The sequence below is a fragment of the Bubalus kerabau genome, chromosome 9 (genome assembly GCF_029407905.1).
Source record: "Bubalus kerabau isolate K-KA32 ecotype Philippines breed swamp buffalo chromosome 9, PCC_UOA_SB_1v2, whole genome shotgun sequence".
NCBI classification, from domain to species: domain Eukaryota; kingdom Metazoa; phylum Chordata; class Mammalia; order Artiodactyla; family Bovidae; genus Bubalus; species Bubalus kerabau.
In genome coordinates, this window is record NC_073632.1 from 33,236,696 (window position 1) to 33,250,637 (window position 13,942).

Sequence of the window (13,942 nt, forward strand, 5' to 3'; positions counted from 1 at the left end):
TTAACCTAAAAAACTGTGGTCCAGAATTATATCAGAAATGAATGATGAATATGATTATAAAGAAATTGTAATTAACTTCTTATGTATTAAAAATGCATGCATTTCAAAAGTATAAACTGAGCAAAAATATTTGCTATGTTTTGTCATTTATGTATATGACAAAGGGCTAGTGTTGTGAATATACTAAAGAAATCTTACAAATACATAAGATGGTGAGTAACTCAGTAGAAAACTGGATAAAAGACTTAGTTTATTTAGGAAAAAAGACACAAATCTGGGCAATATATGTGACCCCATGGACTGTAGCCCACCAGGTGCCTCTGTCCATGGGGTTTTCCAGGCAAGAATACTGCAGTGGGTTGCCATTTTCTTCTCCAGGGGATCTTCCAGACTCAGGGATTGAAACCATGTCTCCTGCATTGGCAGGTGAATCCTTTACCACTGACCCACCTAAGAAGCAAAAATGATCTTACAGATATACAAATTCATATTGCACAAAGTTCTATATGTATGGATGTTCACTAAGAATTATTTGTAAGAGCCAAAAAAAAGTTCATTAGTGAATAGCTGTTTAAACAATGACAGACCCATGCAATGAATAATGAGGTAAGTCTACATATATTGATTAAAAAATGCTGTTCACAGTATATTGTTAAGTTAAAAAGACAAAGAACAGTGTGCATAGTATGGTTCTGTTTAAAAAAAAGAAGATACAAAAAAAGATATATGCATAGATATGCTCCAGAAGGAAACACAAGGAATTTCTGTGGTGGTTACTTCTGGGGACATAGGAAGGAAATGTTTGCTTTTTACTGAATTCTCTCTATACTGTTTGAAAACTTTACCATGAATATGTTTTACTTTTATAATTAAAGAAAGAAACAAAACCTCAGCTTAAAAATTCTAAATAGCAAATGGGAACCATTGCAATGTCTGAAAGTAGTTTTCATTACTAAATATGTTGTTGCCTTAGAATGAACTTTCCTGTGCAACTCTCACACCGTTAGTTGATTCCTCCATTCGAGGGAAGCATTTCTTCATTTACTTATCTAACCCTTAGCTGTGCTTGCTTTATGTCAGACCCTATTTTAAGTGCTCTCATCATGATACAATCATGAGGTGGTTGTTATTATCCCCATAGTGGGGATCAGGAAGATGAGGCACACAGAGGTTAAATTATTTAACCAGGGTCACTGTGCTAGTAAGCTCTAGAACTAAGATTCAAACCCAGACTGTCTGGCTCTAGAGAAGCCATGCCTTAATCCATGCTTTTGTTGCCTTTGGAAGTCTTTAGAAGCTTTGAGTTCTTGCCAGGTAATCTGGTTGTATGATCTGCTGAAAGGAACTTATGCCATGCATAGCCCCCAGCTCTCCTTGGGACATCCCAGGTGCAACCTACCCACATTTCTGACCCTTTGTAGGACCTAAGAGGGAAACAAACACTGTAAACAAGACTAAGCCCTGCTGGGCATGGAGTAATAAGAGGACCTTTTAGCAGCTCTCAAGATCAACACAATACCTCAACACAGCATATCTTTGTAGAAATATTCTTACTGTTAATTGGCATCTTCAAAGATGAAAGGGTTGATCTCAGTCAGCTGTTAGGTAAAATGTGGCTGATCCATAGCCGGTAGAGACTGTTGAACCAAGAAGGACTGCTGTGGAGATTAAAGGCTGAATTGATCGGCTGAATTCCAATGTTTTCAACATATGTCAAGGTAAAGAGGATTTTTTTAGCTGGAGAGACATGAAAAGGCCTGCCTTATCATCCAAGTTTGTTGAATGTGAATGTTACTTGTAGGTGTTTCTTGTTTATCATTTTCTTTCGTATAATCTCAGAGTTGTATTAAGCTCTATCAAGGCTACTTTTTGTAACCCTAAAAGTGGATTGGTTGATGAAATGATGGGTTCTTGTTGATGGGTAAATAGTACACTAAGATGATCTAATCATCCCTTTTCTTATGCTTTTTGATTGTCCTTCATTCTAACAGGTTGATTTTGAAAGCTTTCTCCACAGACAGCAGGGTCTCTGCGTGTGCGTGCAGCCATTGGGCATCCCAGCCGGCAAGTTCAATCAGGAAGACCCGTCATTGAGCAGAACCGTTTGAGGCATTTTGGGTGATTCATTGTTCCTTGAGGATTCTGAAACTGGATGCGCAACTTTGTGTAAGAAATAAATGTTTTTTCCTTCCTGTGGTTCATTGTGCATTGTGGATGGGTGCCTGGTGAGGGATATGTCATCCTATGGGACTGCCATGGGCACCAGAATATCCAGGATAGGAGCAAAACACATACAGATGGCCAAGGAGGAAATTTACTTAAGACAAGGTCCGGGCACTGGGAGAAGTTTTTTAAAATTATTTTTTCCTCAAAGATGAGCATCACTTATCCTATAGAGATCTAGGTTTTCAGTGTGAAAAGACTCTCAGGTAAGTGAACCTTCTGATTATTTTATTAGCAGACCACCTAAACAATGAAACACACTATTACTTTAGGTGGTACCTAGTTTTTTGTGAAGGCAATGGCACCCCACTCCGGTGCTCTTGCCTGGAAAATCCCATGGCCGGAGGAGCCTGGTGGGCTGTAGTCCATGGGGTCGTGAAGAGTCGGACACGACTGAGCGACTTCACTTTCACTTTTCACTTTCATGCATTGGAGAAGGAAATGGCAACCCACTCCAGTGTTCTTGCCTGGAGAATCCCAGGGACGGGGGAACCTGGTTGGCTGCTGTCTATGGGGTCGCACAGAGTCGGACACAACTGAAGCGACTTAGCAGCAGCAGCAGCAGTTTTGTGAAGATCCATAATGGCCGGGACAGATCAAAGTAATTAGAACTAAAGGTTCCCTTCTGGTGATGGAGTAACAGGTTGAGTTCATTGCTGATTAACATATGATCTGGTTTTGCCAAATCTTGATCCCGAGCTGTGCTGTTCAACATGGCAGCCACTAACCATATGTGGCTAGATTTAAATATTTTAAGATTAATGAAATGAAATTAATAAAAATTAAATTAAAAAAATTCAGCTCCTCAGTCATCCAAGTCACATTTCAAGTGTTTAACAGTAGTGTGGTAGTTAGTGGCTACCATAAAGGACAATGGAAATTCAGGGAACAGTAGAACAGTAGAATCGATTGGAGTAGAATGTTCTGTTGAACAGCACTGATCTAGAAAATAAATAGGTCTCAAAAAATAGTCTATCAAAAAATATCATTTGGATGCTTGATTGGCCACACCAGGGAGATTCTATCTAGTTTTTATTCTGAACCACTAGATATCTGAAGGATTGATAGAAGGGTGGAGGCAGTATGATTTTAGATTTGGGTGTGAACTGTAAAGCCCAATTTTTTTCAGTAAAGATAACGTTCTGTTGACAGATCACTGTGGACACGGGTCATAGGCAAGTAGGTAGGAGGATGTTAAAAGGTTAGGGCTTACCGTGAATGAGGAGTGTGTGACCGGACTGGGCAGGAGGCAGTGCACAAAGGTACTTTTGATACTTGCACAAAGGGTGAGTATGGCTAGTTTCTGGAACTTCCTTTGGTTTCTGACCGCCTTACCTTTCTTCATCTGATTATAATGCTGAAAATAGGTTAGGCATCTTAAGAAGGTGAACCTCAGCTTTCTTTTCTGGTTTAAGAGATTCTTAATGCCTTCCTCAAAAGGAAAGTATTTCTTTTATTAGTCCTGTTTCATATGCCTCTAAAACTTTAAAAGGATTTAAGGAAAGGGAAATCAAATGAAGGCTGATAATACCTCTCACACGAGTTCAGGATTTCCCTGGTGGTTTGTCACATGAGGGTGTATCTAAGTCACTGTCAACAGTGGTGAGACATTTGGCTGCCCTCTCCCATCTATGTCTTTTGATGTAGCCTCATGAACTGAGGAACTGGGAAGGAAAGAACACTGTCTGAAGTCTTCATCTTCAGGGGCTAGGAGACAGGATGTTAAAGAAAATTGATCAGAGGGTCAGGTGTCTCTCGTGGAAGTTAGGAAGTAGGTCAAGAGAGAGATATTAAAAAGAAAGTCACTATTCAAAGAACAACTAGGATTAAGAACAGAGAAACTAGCAACAGAGCCAGGAGTTGTCTCTAGTAAGTGTATCAGGAGCAGTTTTCATGAACTGAATAGGAGTGTGGGTACGGGGAACAAAGAGGGAATTTCCAAGGTAGCAATAAAAACATGAGCACTCAACCTTACTTATTTAGTCTTGGTTATTTCACCATCCTCTCACGCAAGTGAGCGCTTTAGCATGCAATAAATACTTGCTGAATGAATCCTCAGGAAAGAAAATCACATTGAATGCATGAATTCCTTTATTGAAAATATTGGGCTAGCACTGCATTACATACACTCAGTATTCATAAATGAAGGGCCACGCATGTCTGATTGGACAATACTGTTTTAAATAGAGAACACAGCATCTGAATATACTCTCACAAGTATAATATCATGGACTAAACTAGGTAAGAGTGAACTATATGCAAAATGACCATTTTGTTAATAGCATATGGTTGCAAATGGCATAAATGGTAAACGTGATCATACTGAGACATTCCTGGAATCTCACACAGGCACATTATATAACAAGCAGATTAATAAGGTTCAACTGCCGATAAGTTGTTAATGACGAGTTCGCAATAGAACTTGGGTGAAAGTACACCCAGGCTACAGATTTAAGATTTTATAGCATTCAAAGAAACTTGTATGGGATGTGAGTGGAGTAAAATAATTGTTGATCTGACAGGAGGCCACATAGCAATTTGTTTGTTCTCTTTTATAAATAGTCTAAAGTAAGAGAATAAGCTAGAGGAAGTATTCCGCCAGCTTAAAGCCAACATTCTAAGCACTGTTTACATGTTTAAAATGCAGGTCTATAAACTACTACTTTCTATTAATTTTTCCTTTCAAAGATCACTGGAAATGTAATTGATGACAGACAACTTTCTCAGCTTTGGCTATTACTTGACATTTTTTTCCATTAGCAGTCTTTGGCTTTTGTAAAAGTTTGACAATCAATAATATTTGTTAAAATTTTAACAAGGTTTTATTATTAACTTTCATAAAAGAGTGTTTAATGATATGAAAGTGAGTTGATATTTAAAAACTGCTTTTTACTTTTTATTCCAATTGTGGTATAAATGCATTTCTTTGCATTTAATTTTTTTCAAATAAAAGAGTGTAGAAACCAAGACAATTGGGATAATGGACACTTTTCAGTTGATATAAAATATACAGAAATTAAAATATTCAGTCTCATTTAAAACATAGGCATGTTAATGTAAAAACCTGGGGAAAATTATGCAAAAAATCCAATAAAAATACAATTTCTGTTACTAACACAGGAGATTTTATAAGAAGCAAAACATTTCTTTTCAACAGCAGGGTTCTAAATCCAGGATCATAAAAGTATACATTACTGTAAATATCAATTTATGACTGCGAGAAATGGCTTATTCTTCTTTACACAATTATGTTCAGAGTAAATAACTAAAAATGTACCTTTTCAATGACAAAATGGAAAGATGGCCTACAACAGTCAAATCAATAAACATTGATAATGAGTTTTTAAAAATTCAGAATTGTGTGTGTGTATATATATATGTGTGTATATATATGGACATTAAGTAGCACATACATATACAGATCACCCTAAACAATCAGGGCAAAAAAAATTTAATATAAAACTATATAAATCAAATGGATTTGTTGCCAAAACAGCACAAAACGTATACATTTCTTTACTTCAAGATTTGACGCATTAAAAGAAAAAAATTGCCAACACATTTCAAATAATATACTAGAAATAATAAATAAAACAGTTTAAAAAAATCATATATTCCCTTTAAGTGCTGTGCACTTTCAATTTTTCTAAATGAGACTAAACTTTTCAATGGCAAACAATAGTATGCTGTACATTTTGGTAATGAAAATTATGTTGATAAATATACAAGGAATGTATATACTTCTACAGTATTTTCTTTTTCACAGTTACCAAAAATAAAAATTGCATTCAACTCACATCTATAAATATTCTGACTCCTCACTCTATGGGTTTGAAGAGAGTATCAAGTCTTTCAACAATCTGAACTTCAAATTCTTTCTTCATCGTCTGCCTTCCACATGTACCTTTCAGAATCTCTCTGCAATGTAATTGCGCTCTGAGATGATGGCAGAAAGAAAGCACTATGATGGGATGAGGCAGTCTGAGCTGGGGCTTCGTCTTCCAGCTAGCTTTAGCAGGGCTGACCGAACCCAGTCTTTTTAAATGTTCTATTTTAAGGCAGTCTAAATTTCACTCGAATGTCCATACCTCGAGGTCTTGAACTATGAAGTCTTCCTTTTTGGAAAGAATATCATTATTAAAAGTGCTGCAGGAGTTGCTTCGTCCATGGTATAAGTCGGCATCTAACCATAAGCCAAATCGTCCCCTAAAAAGGTTAAAAAAGCAAAATGGTGAAAACATCTCAATTTTATGTACACGCTTTCTGTCCTCCCTTGTCCCAACTTCTTTCTTTTATGCTCTAGTCAAAGCCCTAAACTGCTTATAAAACATTTCCTTTATTTCATTTAAATGACCTGTCTTTCAGGTGGTCCCTCATTTGGACACATAAATAAGTCATTTTATCTACAATTCTTAGTGTCATGTGTTAGACCACACTGTCCTAAATAATCGACTAACTACACATGGACTAACTACAATCAGCTGACACCAAAGTTTCAGTTACCTGGATTAAAACAGACCCACTCTGGTTAAGTAGTAAATTAATAACAACAAAAACCTTACCCTCCACCACCAAGTTCCAAAGAACTTATGTCTCCATTGATAAAGTATGAGTTTTCTCCACTCCACTTAAAGACCTTAGGTAGAAACACAAGACAAAGAGAGATCAGACATTTCAATCTGGAGAATTAGCAAAGAGGGAAGGGACCACCCACAGGCTGAGGAAGCTCCTGACTTCTAGGGAGACCTTTCCCACACCAGGATGAGCTCTCCAAAGGGGTTACGAGGCAGGAAAGATCTCTGGCACACATGTTGGTTCTGACCTGCAATTCCACCCTGGATCTCAGAAGTTCATGCAAAAGTTCCCAAGGCCCAGGAAGGGAACCAAGTGGGTTTCTATGCTGTGGTCATGAAGTGCTGAGCAGGCTAGAATGAGGCCAAGTGAGGTTATGGGATGGGACGTCTACGGCTCCAACCACAGCCCCCGACATCTAGCCCCAGCCACCCTCCTGACACCACGACACTAGGCCGTCAGTATTCCTTCCATCTAGGTACCTTGAAATGGGGGCTAAATGTGTAGAGAAAAGTTTCGCCTGTGCCATAATAGTGATCACTGAACTTGAAAGGATGAGTTGCATATGCTCCAAAGATCTGCCAAAAGAAAACAGAAATGTTAGCAGCTTTCGAACACAAACCTCTCAAAGAAAGCCCTTCTGAAATATTTTAGCATAATCCTATTCTGAGGTCTCATTATATCTCTTTCAGCAAGATTATTATGAAGAGCATTACTAAGTCAGAGTTTCTAAGTAAAAAATACCACCAACCAACAAATAAAATGTCCCTGGTTCTTATTAGTACCCAAGGGGCTCAGAGAACTTATCGGTCAAAGGTCAGCAATTGCTTCAATTTAAAAAGACTTCCAAAGTCCACTGTAGAGAAAAAAGTCTTCTAGTGAATACAGGTAACAGACTGGAACATTAAACAACTACAACATACATCTTGCTCACAGAAATGAGTGGTTGAGAGAGTGAGGGCCTGTCTCTGACGTGTTTTATAAGTAGAATCATGGTCAGATATTTCCCCAGAGAAAATAAATTTTCCTCTCCCTTAATTCATAAAAATGAGTTTTCAATATGCTTAATACAACTGCATCCTTGATGTGACTGATCCAATACTCAGTTCAAAATGATTTTTAAGAAAAAAGTAACAATTCCATAATACTATGGGCTTTCAAGGTGGTTTAGATGTATCCGAATCAATGATTTTGTCTATTTTTTCTTGTTGGGGTTGGAAGGAGCAGTGTTTTCAGAATGACCATCCCATTGCTTCAGCCTCTTATCCTCCTCTGGTCCCAACCAGTACTTGGAGGGGTGAAGACTAGTAAAAATGAGCATACATATTCTGGAAATGTCCCTAGGTGATTCTGATATATCTTCTCCAAATTCCACTTGAGAAACAAAGCTTCAAATGGAGTCTATCTGGAAAATATCTTATAATTTTTCAAAATAATTTAAATCTGATTATTATCATCATGGAATCTCTGCTTCAGTTCCTAGCTCCTTGAAATACTAAAAATTAGGCAGAGTAGAAGCCTCAAAACTCTTTCTAACCCCTGTTCCTCATACCAAAATCTCTCCCTAGAGCTGCTAAGAACAAAGAAAAATCAGTAACAAATTTTCTTAGCAATCATAGAAATTTGTTTAAGCACTGGAGATAGGATGATACTAAGAAATGACTGTTAATTTTTTGGATATACAGCATTATGGTTATGTAAGAAAACATTCATTTTATTTTTTATATTAATTTATTTAGAAATAAGTTATATAATATGTACATAATTGTATTGTTGGGTCTACAGCATCTAAAAATTTAATATATTTGATAATAATAGAACAAAGGAATCCAGGGAGAGGAAGGAAGATAGCCAGAAGTGGTAAAAGGAAGGTTAATATGACAAAACCTATAAACGCATAGTTGCTCTCCTTCTTCTCTCAGCTTTCTTAGTAGATAAAAATTACACAACTATATAAATAACAGTTTATTGTTGACTTTGTAATATATATCAATGTTATACCATAAAATTACTATAGAAAGTGGAAAGATGTAATAGAACAATATAGGAGTAACATTTCTATACCTCACTGGAATAAGTTAGTATAAATCAGACTCTGTTACCTGATGATTGCTCCATTATTTTCCATAGTGCCTTGTGGTATAAATTACTCCATGGTAATTCTCACTCAATTATATTTAGGCCCCTTTGCCACAGTAGTTTCCTTGGTCACTCTATGTAATTTATCCTGACTCCAGGAAGGCTCTCCTCAGCTGTCTCTCGCCCTGGTTCTCTCTGGAAGGTCTATAGCTTAGTCTGCTTCCTTCATGGAGCTGCTACTGCTGCTGCTAAGTCGCTTCAGTCGTGTCCAACTCTGTGCGACCCCATAGATGGCAGCCCACCAGGCTCCCCCATTCCCGGGATTCTCCAGGCAAGAACACTGGAGTGGGCTGCCATTTCCTTCTCCAAGGCATGAAAGTGAAAAGTCAAAGTGAAGTTGCTCAGTCATGTCCGACTCTGTGCGACCTCATGGACTGCAGCCTACCAGGCTCCTTCGTCCATGGGATTTTCCAGGCAAGAGCACTGGAGTGGGGTGCCATTGCCTTCTCCTAGCCTCCTCTTAATTGTTTACCACCAAATTTTTATTGTTTTCTAGACTTCCCTTTAGCTTAAACTTCCCCCACGTTTTTCTGAATAATGTCAGGTCTTTTGGGGAACGCTTCTGAACTGTATGTTTTTTTTTTTTCTTTTTTAACTTTACAATATTGTATTGGTTTTGCCATATATCAACATGAATCCACCACAGGTATACTTGTGTTCTCCCTCCTGAACTCTCCTCCCTCCTCCCTCCCGGTACCATCCCTCTGGGTCGTCCCAGTGCATCAGCCCCAAGCATCCAGTACCGTGCATCGAACCTGGACTGGCGACTCGTTTCATATATGATATTATACATGTTTCAATGCCATTCTCCCAAATCATCCCACCCTCTCCCTCTCCCACAGAGTCCAAAAGACTGTTCTATACATTAGTGTCTCTTTTGCTGTCTCCTATACAGAGTTACATGAACTGTATGTTTTATGGTCTGCCCATTCACCTGGAGCTGGGATCTAGGGACTCGGCTTTGGAGCTGGGAGGTGGATAGTGGTTCGCTTTTCTCAAAGGCACAATCCTGTTTTATGAGCAGAGTGCTGGGCAGGGGCAGTAGTGACTGGTCTTGGCTCCCCTCTCTTAACGTGTAACTTCTGCTCTGTGCTGAAGCAAGGGCAGTAGAGACCCTTGTATTCTCAGCCTGCTGCGCGGAAGGTAGACCAACCGTCCTCTGAGAAGGGGCCGGTAAGGGGAAGAGCGCCCCCTACCTCCAGGCCGCCCTTGACTGCAATTCAGCCTCTGAAGCTGAATGGTGGGTTCAGTTCAGTTCAGTCGCTCAGTCGTGTCCGACTCTTTGCGACCCCATGAATTGCAGCACGCCAGGCCTCCCTGTCCATCACCAACTCCCGGAGTTCACCAAGACTCATGTCCATCGAGTCAGTGATGCCATCCAGCCATCTCATCCTCTGTCGTCCCCTTCTCCTCCTGCCCCCAATCCCTCCCAGCATCAGAGTCTTTTCCAATGAGTCAACTCTTCACATGACGTGGCCAAAGTACTGGAGTTTCAGCTTTAGCATCATTCCTTCCAAAGAAATCCCAGGGCTGATCTCCTTCAGAACGGACTAGTTGGATCTCCTTGCAGTCCAAGGGACTCTCAAAAGTCTTCTCCAACACCACAGTTCAAAAGCATCAATTCTTCGGCGCTCAGCCTTCTTCACAGTCCAACTCTCACATCCATACATGACCACAGGAAAAACCATAGCCTTGACTAGACGAACCTTTGTTGGCAAAGTAATGTCTCTGCTTTTGAATATGCTATCTAGGTTGGTCATAACTTTCCTTCCAAGGGGTAAGCGTCTTTTAATTTCATGGCTGGTGGGTAGAGGATAAGAAATTCTGAGGACCTGCCTGGGAGCTTGGGTTGATGGATCTTCATCTTCTTGTCCAAGCATGCCCAGAACAAAGCCTGTGTCTGAACAGGGACTGGGGTCGGGGGGAAGGGGGTCCGGGGGGCCGGGAACAAGTGCCACAGAATCTCACTGTTATTGCCGAGATTTACCAGATATTTTTTAACTGAATTTTCACTTGCCGTATGCCCTTAGGACAATAACCAGAGACTAAGTGATTATTGTTTTTATAATTCCCATCAGTAATGGCTGTTTCACTGGGGATTGGTTCTGTAGAACTCCTCATGCCTGCCAGTCTGCATATATAATGCTTTTATATTAGAATTGTATATGGTTCATTTCCAGATAAATGTACAGATGTTGTGCTATCATGTTCCCAAACACAGTGGAGCTGCATCCTTGCCTTGGGGGTGGATGGGATGGGGAAAGCAGAGTTAGTGTCCAGCTGCCTTCAAATAACACAAATACCTTCAGTAAGATAACACCTCAGAGACAAATAGTGTAATCTTCAGGAATAGGCAGGCCTCCTTTACATACCTTCTGATGGGAAGCTGAGTAAAACCATGCATCATCAAAACCTGCTCTGTGAGGCCAACAGATTTCCCAACAAGTTTGCTATCTATTAGTAACTTAACAGGAGAACTAATCTATACGTACAGTGCAGGTTTGTGTATGGTCTAACACCATCTAGCCCTATCTCATCTAAAACGTAGCACCTAACTTTGAAAACATTTCACTAAATCTCCAAGTAAATTCCATTTTAAATCTTTGTTGTTATTCAATTTTTTTTACCTTGCCTCTCTCTACTATTCAGCTTGGACTATGATTAAATAAAATGTTCTCAATCTGTAAATAACAGTAGAACAGTGATAATAGCTAAACCATTCCCCACAACTCTTAATCTATAATTATACTGTAACCTACTCACAGGAAAGATCACAGTCGAGACAGACAGTGCCTTTAGCACCACCATCACTCATTTTTCCCAAGACAGATTATGGCAGCAAAAATCTATTTCCCCTAAACTGATCCTAATTATATGGCTTCTCAGCAAGCTCCTCAATGTTTAATAGTGCCCCACACCTAACAGACACTCATGCATTTTCTGAATGGATGCATAAATAAATGGTTGACAAGTAAACTCAGCTTCCAAATGCCAGAAATAGAGAATAATGATATCTACATCTTAAAAGAGCAAAGAAATTTCTTCTTGCTATAATACAGACCAAATTGAAATGGTCTTGAAAGATGAAAAAGCAGACTTGAAAGATTTCTTCCTTTCGTAATGCAGAAGTCGGCCTGGTTGGGACAGATTCCACCCAAACTCCCAGCTGACTGAGCCAAGTGTAGGGTAGATGGGAGTAATATCTATTAATAGATTTCATCAGGGCCTCCAAGACCAAGAGGGATGAAACAGAGATGAAAGTGAGAGAGATGAAAGTGTAATAAGAAATGGCCCAGAGCATTTTCTCCTGTTTCGTAACAACTGGGCCCGTAAGGTACAACACATCATGTGCCTAAGCAGCTCTCCATCTCAGGAACTACGCATACAAGGTTGGTGGGCACGACCTCAGCCACCTGAAAAGAGTTCTGGGATAGCACTGAAACTTCTTTCCGCAGCTATCTCCAAATCTCGACTTGAATTCTTCCACCTTCTCCAGTTTCAGCTTGCAGGATATCCCTGTAGCTTCCTACTCTATGATGAGAACAGGGAAAAATGATGTGACTGTACTTGGAGACATGCTCCATTTTCTTTTTTAGAGATGCACTCTGAAGTAAGTAGGGGTAAAACAACATAGTAATTGGGGATTTACTTCAATTCTTCAGGAAAGAAAAGAACCAAGTGTCTGTGGCAAAATCCTGCTAACTGCACGGTCTGGCTGATCGAGTTCATTGTATCCGTCTCTCTCCTGTCACGTAGGTTTGAGAAACTTCATTGAAAAAATGTTTCTCTATAAGAGGAACAAGTCTCACCTGATTATCCATATCTTTGATGACCAATAGTACAGGACTGTCTAGTGCTGCTGACTTCCGGTAGAGAGTTTTCAAGCTGGTCCCATGCTCTAGCGTGCTGTACGCGAGTCTCCATGGATAGCCCTGCACCCTTGCTGGAAGGCGTCGGGCCAGCTGTGAATCCAAGGATGGAGATGTAAATATTACAGGCTGCCTGAAAATCATCACGCATGAACTTGTAGCACCAAACAGATGCCTGTGGCTCAAACTCAAAAATCACATGACTTTCCACATTGTTCCCCTTTACTCGAGCAAATACTTGCCACTATAAACCGAGAAGGCAAAACTGTCATTGCCTGACGTTGTTTACCTTGGCAGGGATGCCCCCCAGAGCATGTATTCCCTCTCAGGGATGATGCTGAAGGGTTACTGTGCCACTGTACATTTGAAGACAGAGCACCAAGCTTGATTAAGAGGTATGAATTAGACTCGTGCTGTCTTCTGTACACTTCAACCTTTCTTTCACTGAGTATTTTACCAGCTGATCTTTCTAAACTTGCCAAGGCTCAGAGCTGTTACTGACAACTGAAGAGTCTCACCAAACTGAGCACAAGAAAGCATGGGTATTTTATGCCAGTAATCAGTTTGTCCTCCTTGCACTTGTATTTTTCACTAACTTTAATATTTAACTTGATTTTGGCTGTCATGGGGCTTCCCAGGTGGTGCTAGTGGTAAAGAACCCACTTGGCAATGCAGAAGACGTAAGAGATGCAGGTTTGATCCCTGGGTTGGGAAGATCCCCCAGAGGAGGGCATGGCAACCCACTGCAGTATTCTCGCCTAGAGAGTCCCATGGACAGAGAAGCCTGGAGGGTTACAGTCCACAGGGTCGCACACGACTGAAGTGACTTAGCACAGTAGCTGTCATAAATATCAATAATGCATGTCTTTTAAAAAATACAAACAATGGAGGCTATGTAAAATGTTGAAGTCCTCAGAATGCTTGGCATAGTTCTAGAATCAGCATGAACTCTGTCTCTATAACTGCTTGGTCAAGTCACTTAGCTTTATGGGCCATCACAGATGCTTTTATAAATTGAGGGACTTGAACTTGGTGATTCTTTAAGGTCTCTGAATTTCTAAGAAGATTGATGCGGGAAGCACAAGAGGACCCTTCCTAAAGTTCAACCTCAAGCACATAGTATTTCATGAAAATGGAAT

General features: G+C 39.8%; 1 protein-coding gene across 5 annotated transcripts in view; it reads right to left on the minus strand.

The window, feature by feature from the left end:
- Positions 1-4,296: 4,296 nt before the first annotated feature.
- NCOA7 (nuclear receptor coactivator 7) overlaps positions 4,297-13,942 on the minus strand; it is a 159,054-nt gene continuing 149,408 nt past the window's right edge. For all 5 annotated transcript variants that reach the window (XM_055534963.1, XM_055534964.1, XM_055534960.1 and 2 more), the window contains 4 exons: positions 12,744-12,896; positions 7,278-7,373; positions 6,786-6,859; positions 4,297-6,429 (listed from right to left, as the gene is read on the minus strand). In XM_055534963.1, the coding sequence (XP_055390938.1) occupies positions 6,294-6,429; positions 6,786-6,859; positions 7,278-7,373; positions 12,744-12,896 (459 nt within the window). In that variant the 3' untranslated portion in view covers positions 4,297-6,293. The remainder of the gene's footprint in view (positions 6,430-6,785; positions 6,860-7,277; positions 7,374-12,743; positions 12,897-13,942) is intronic.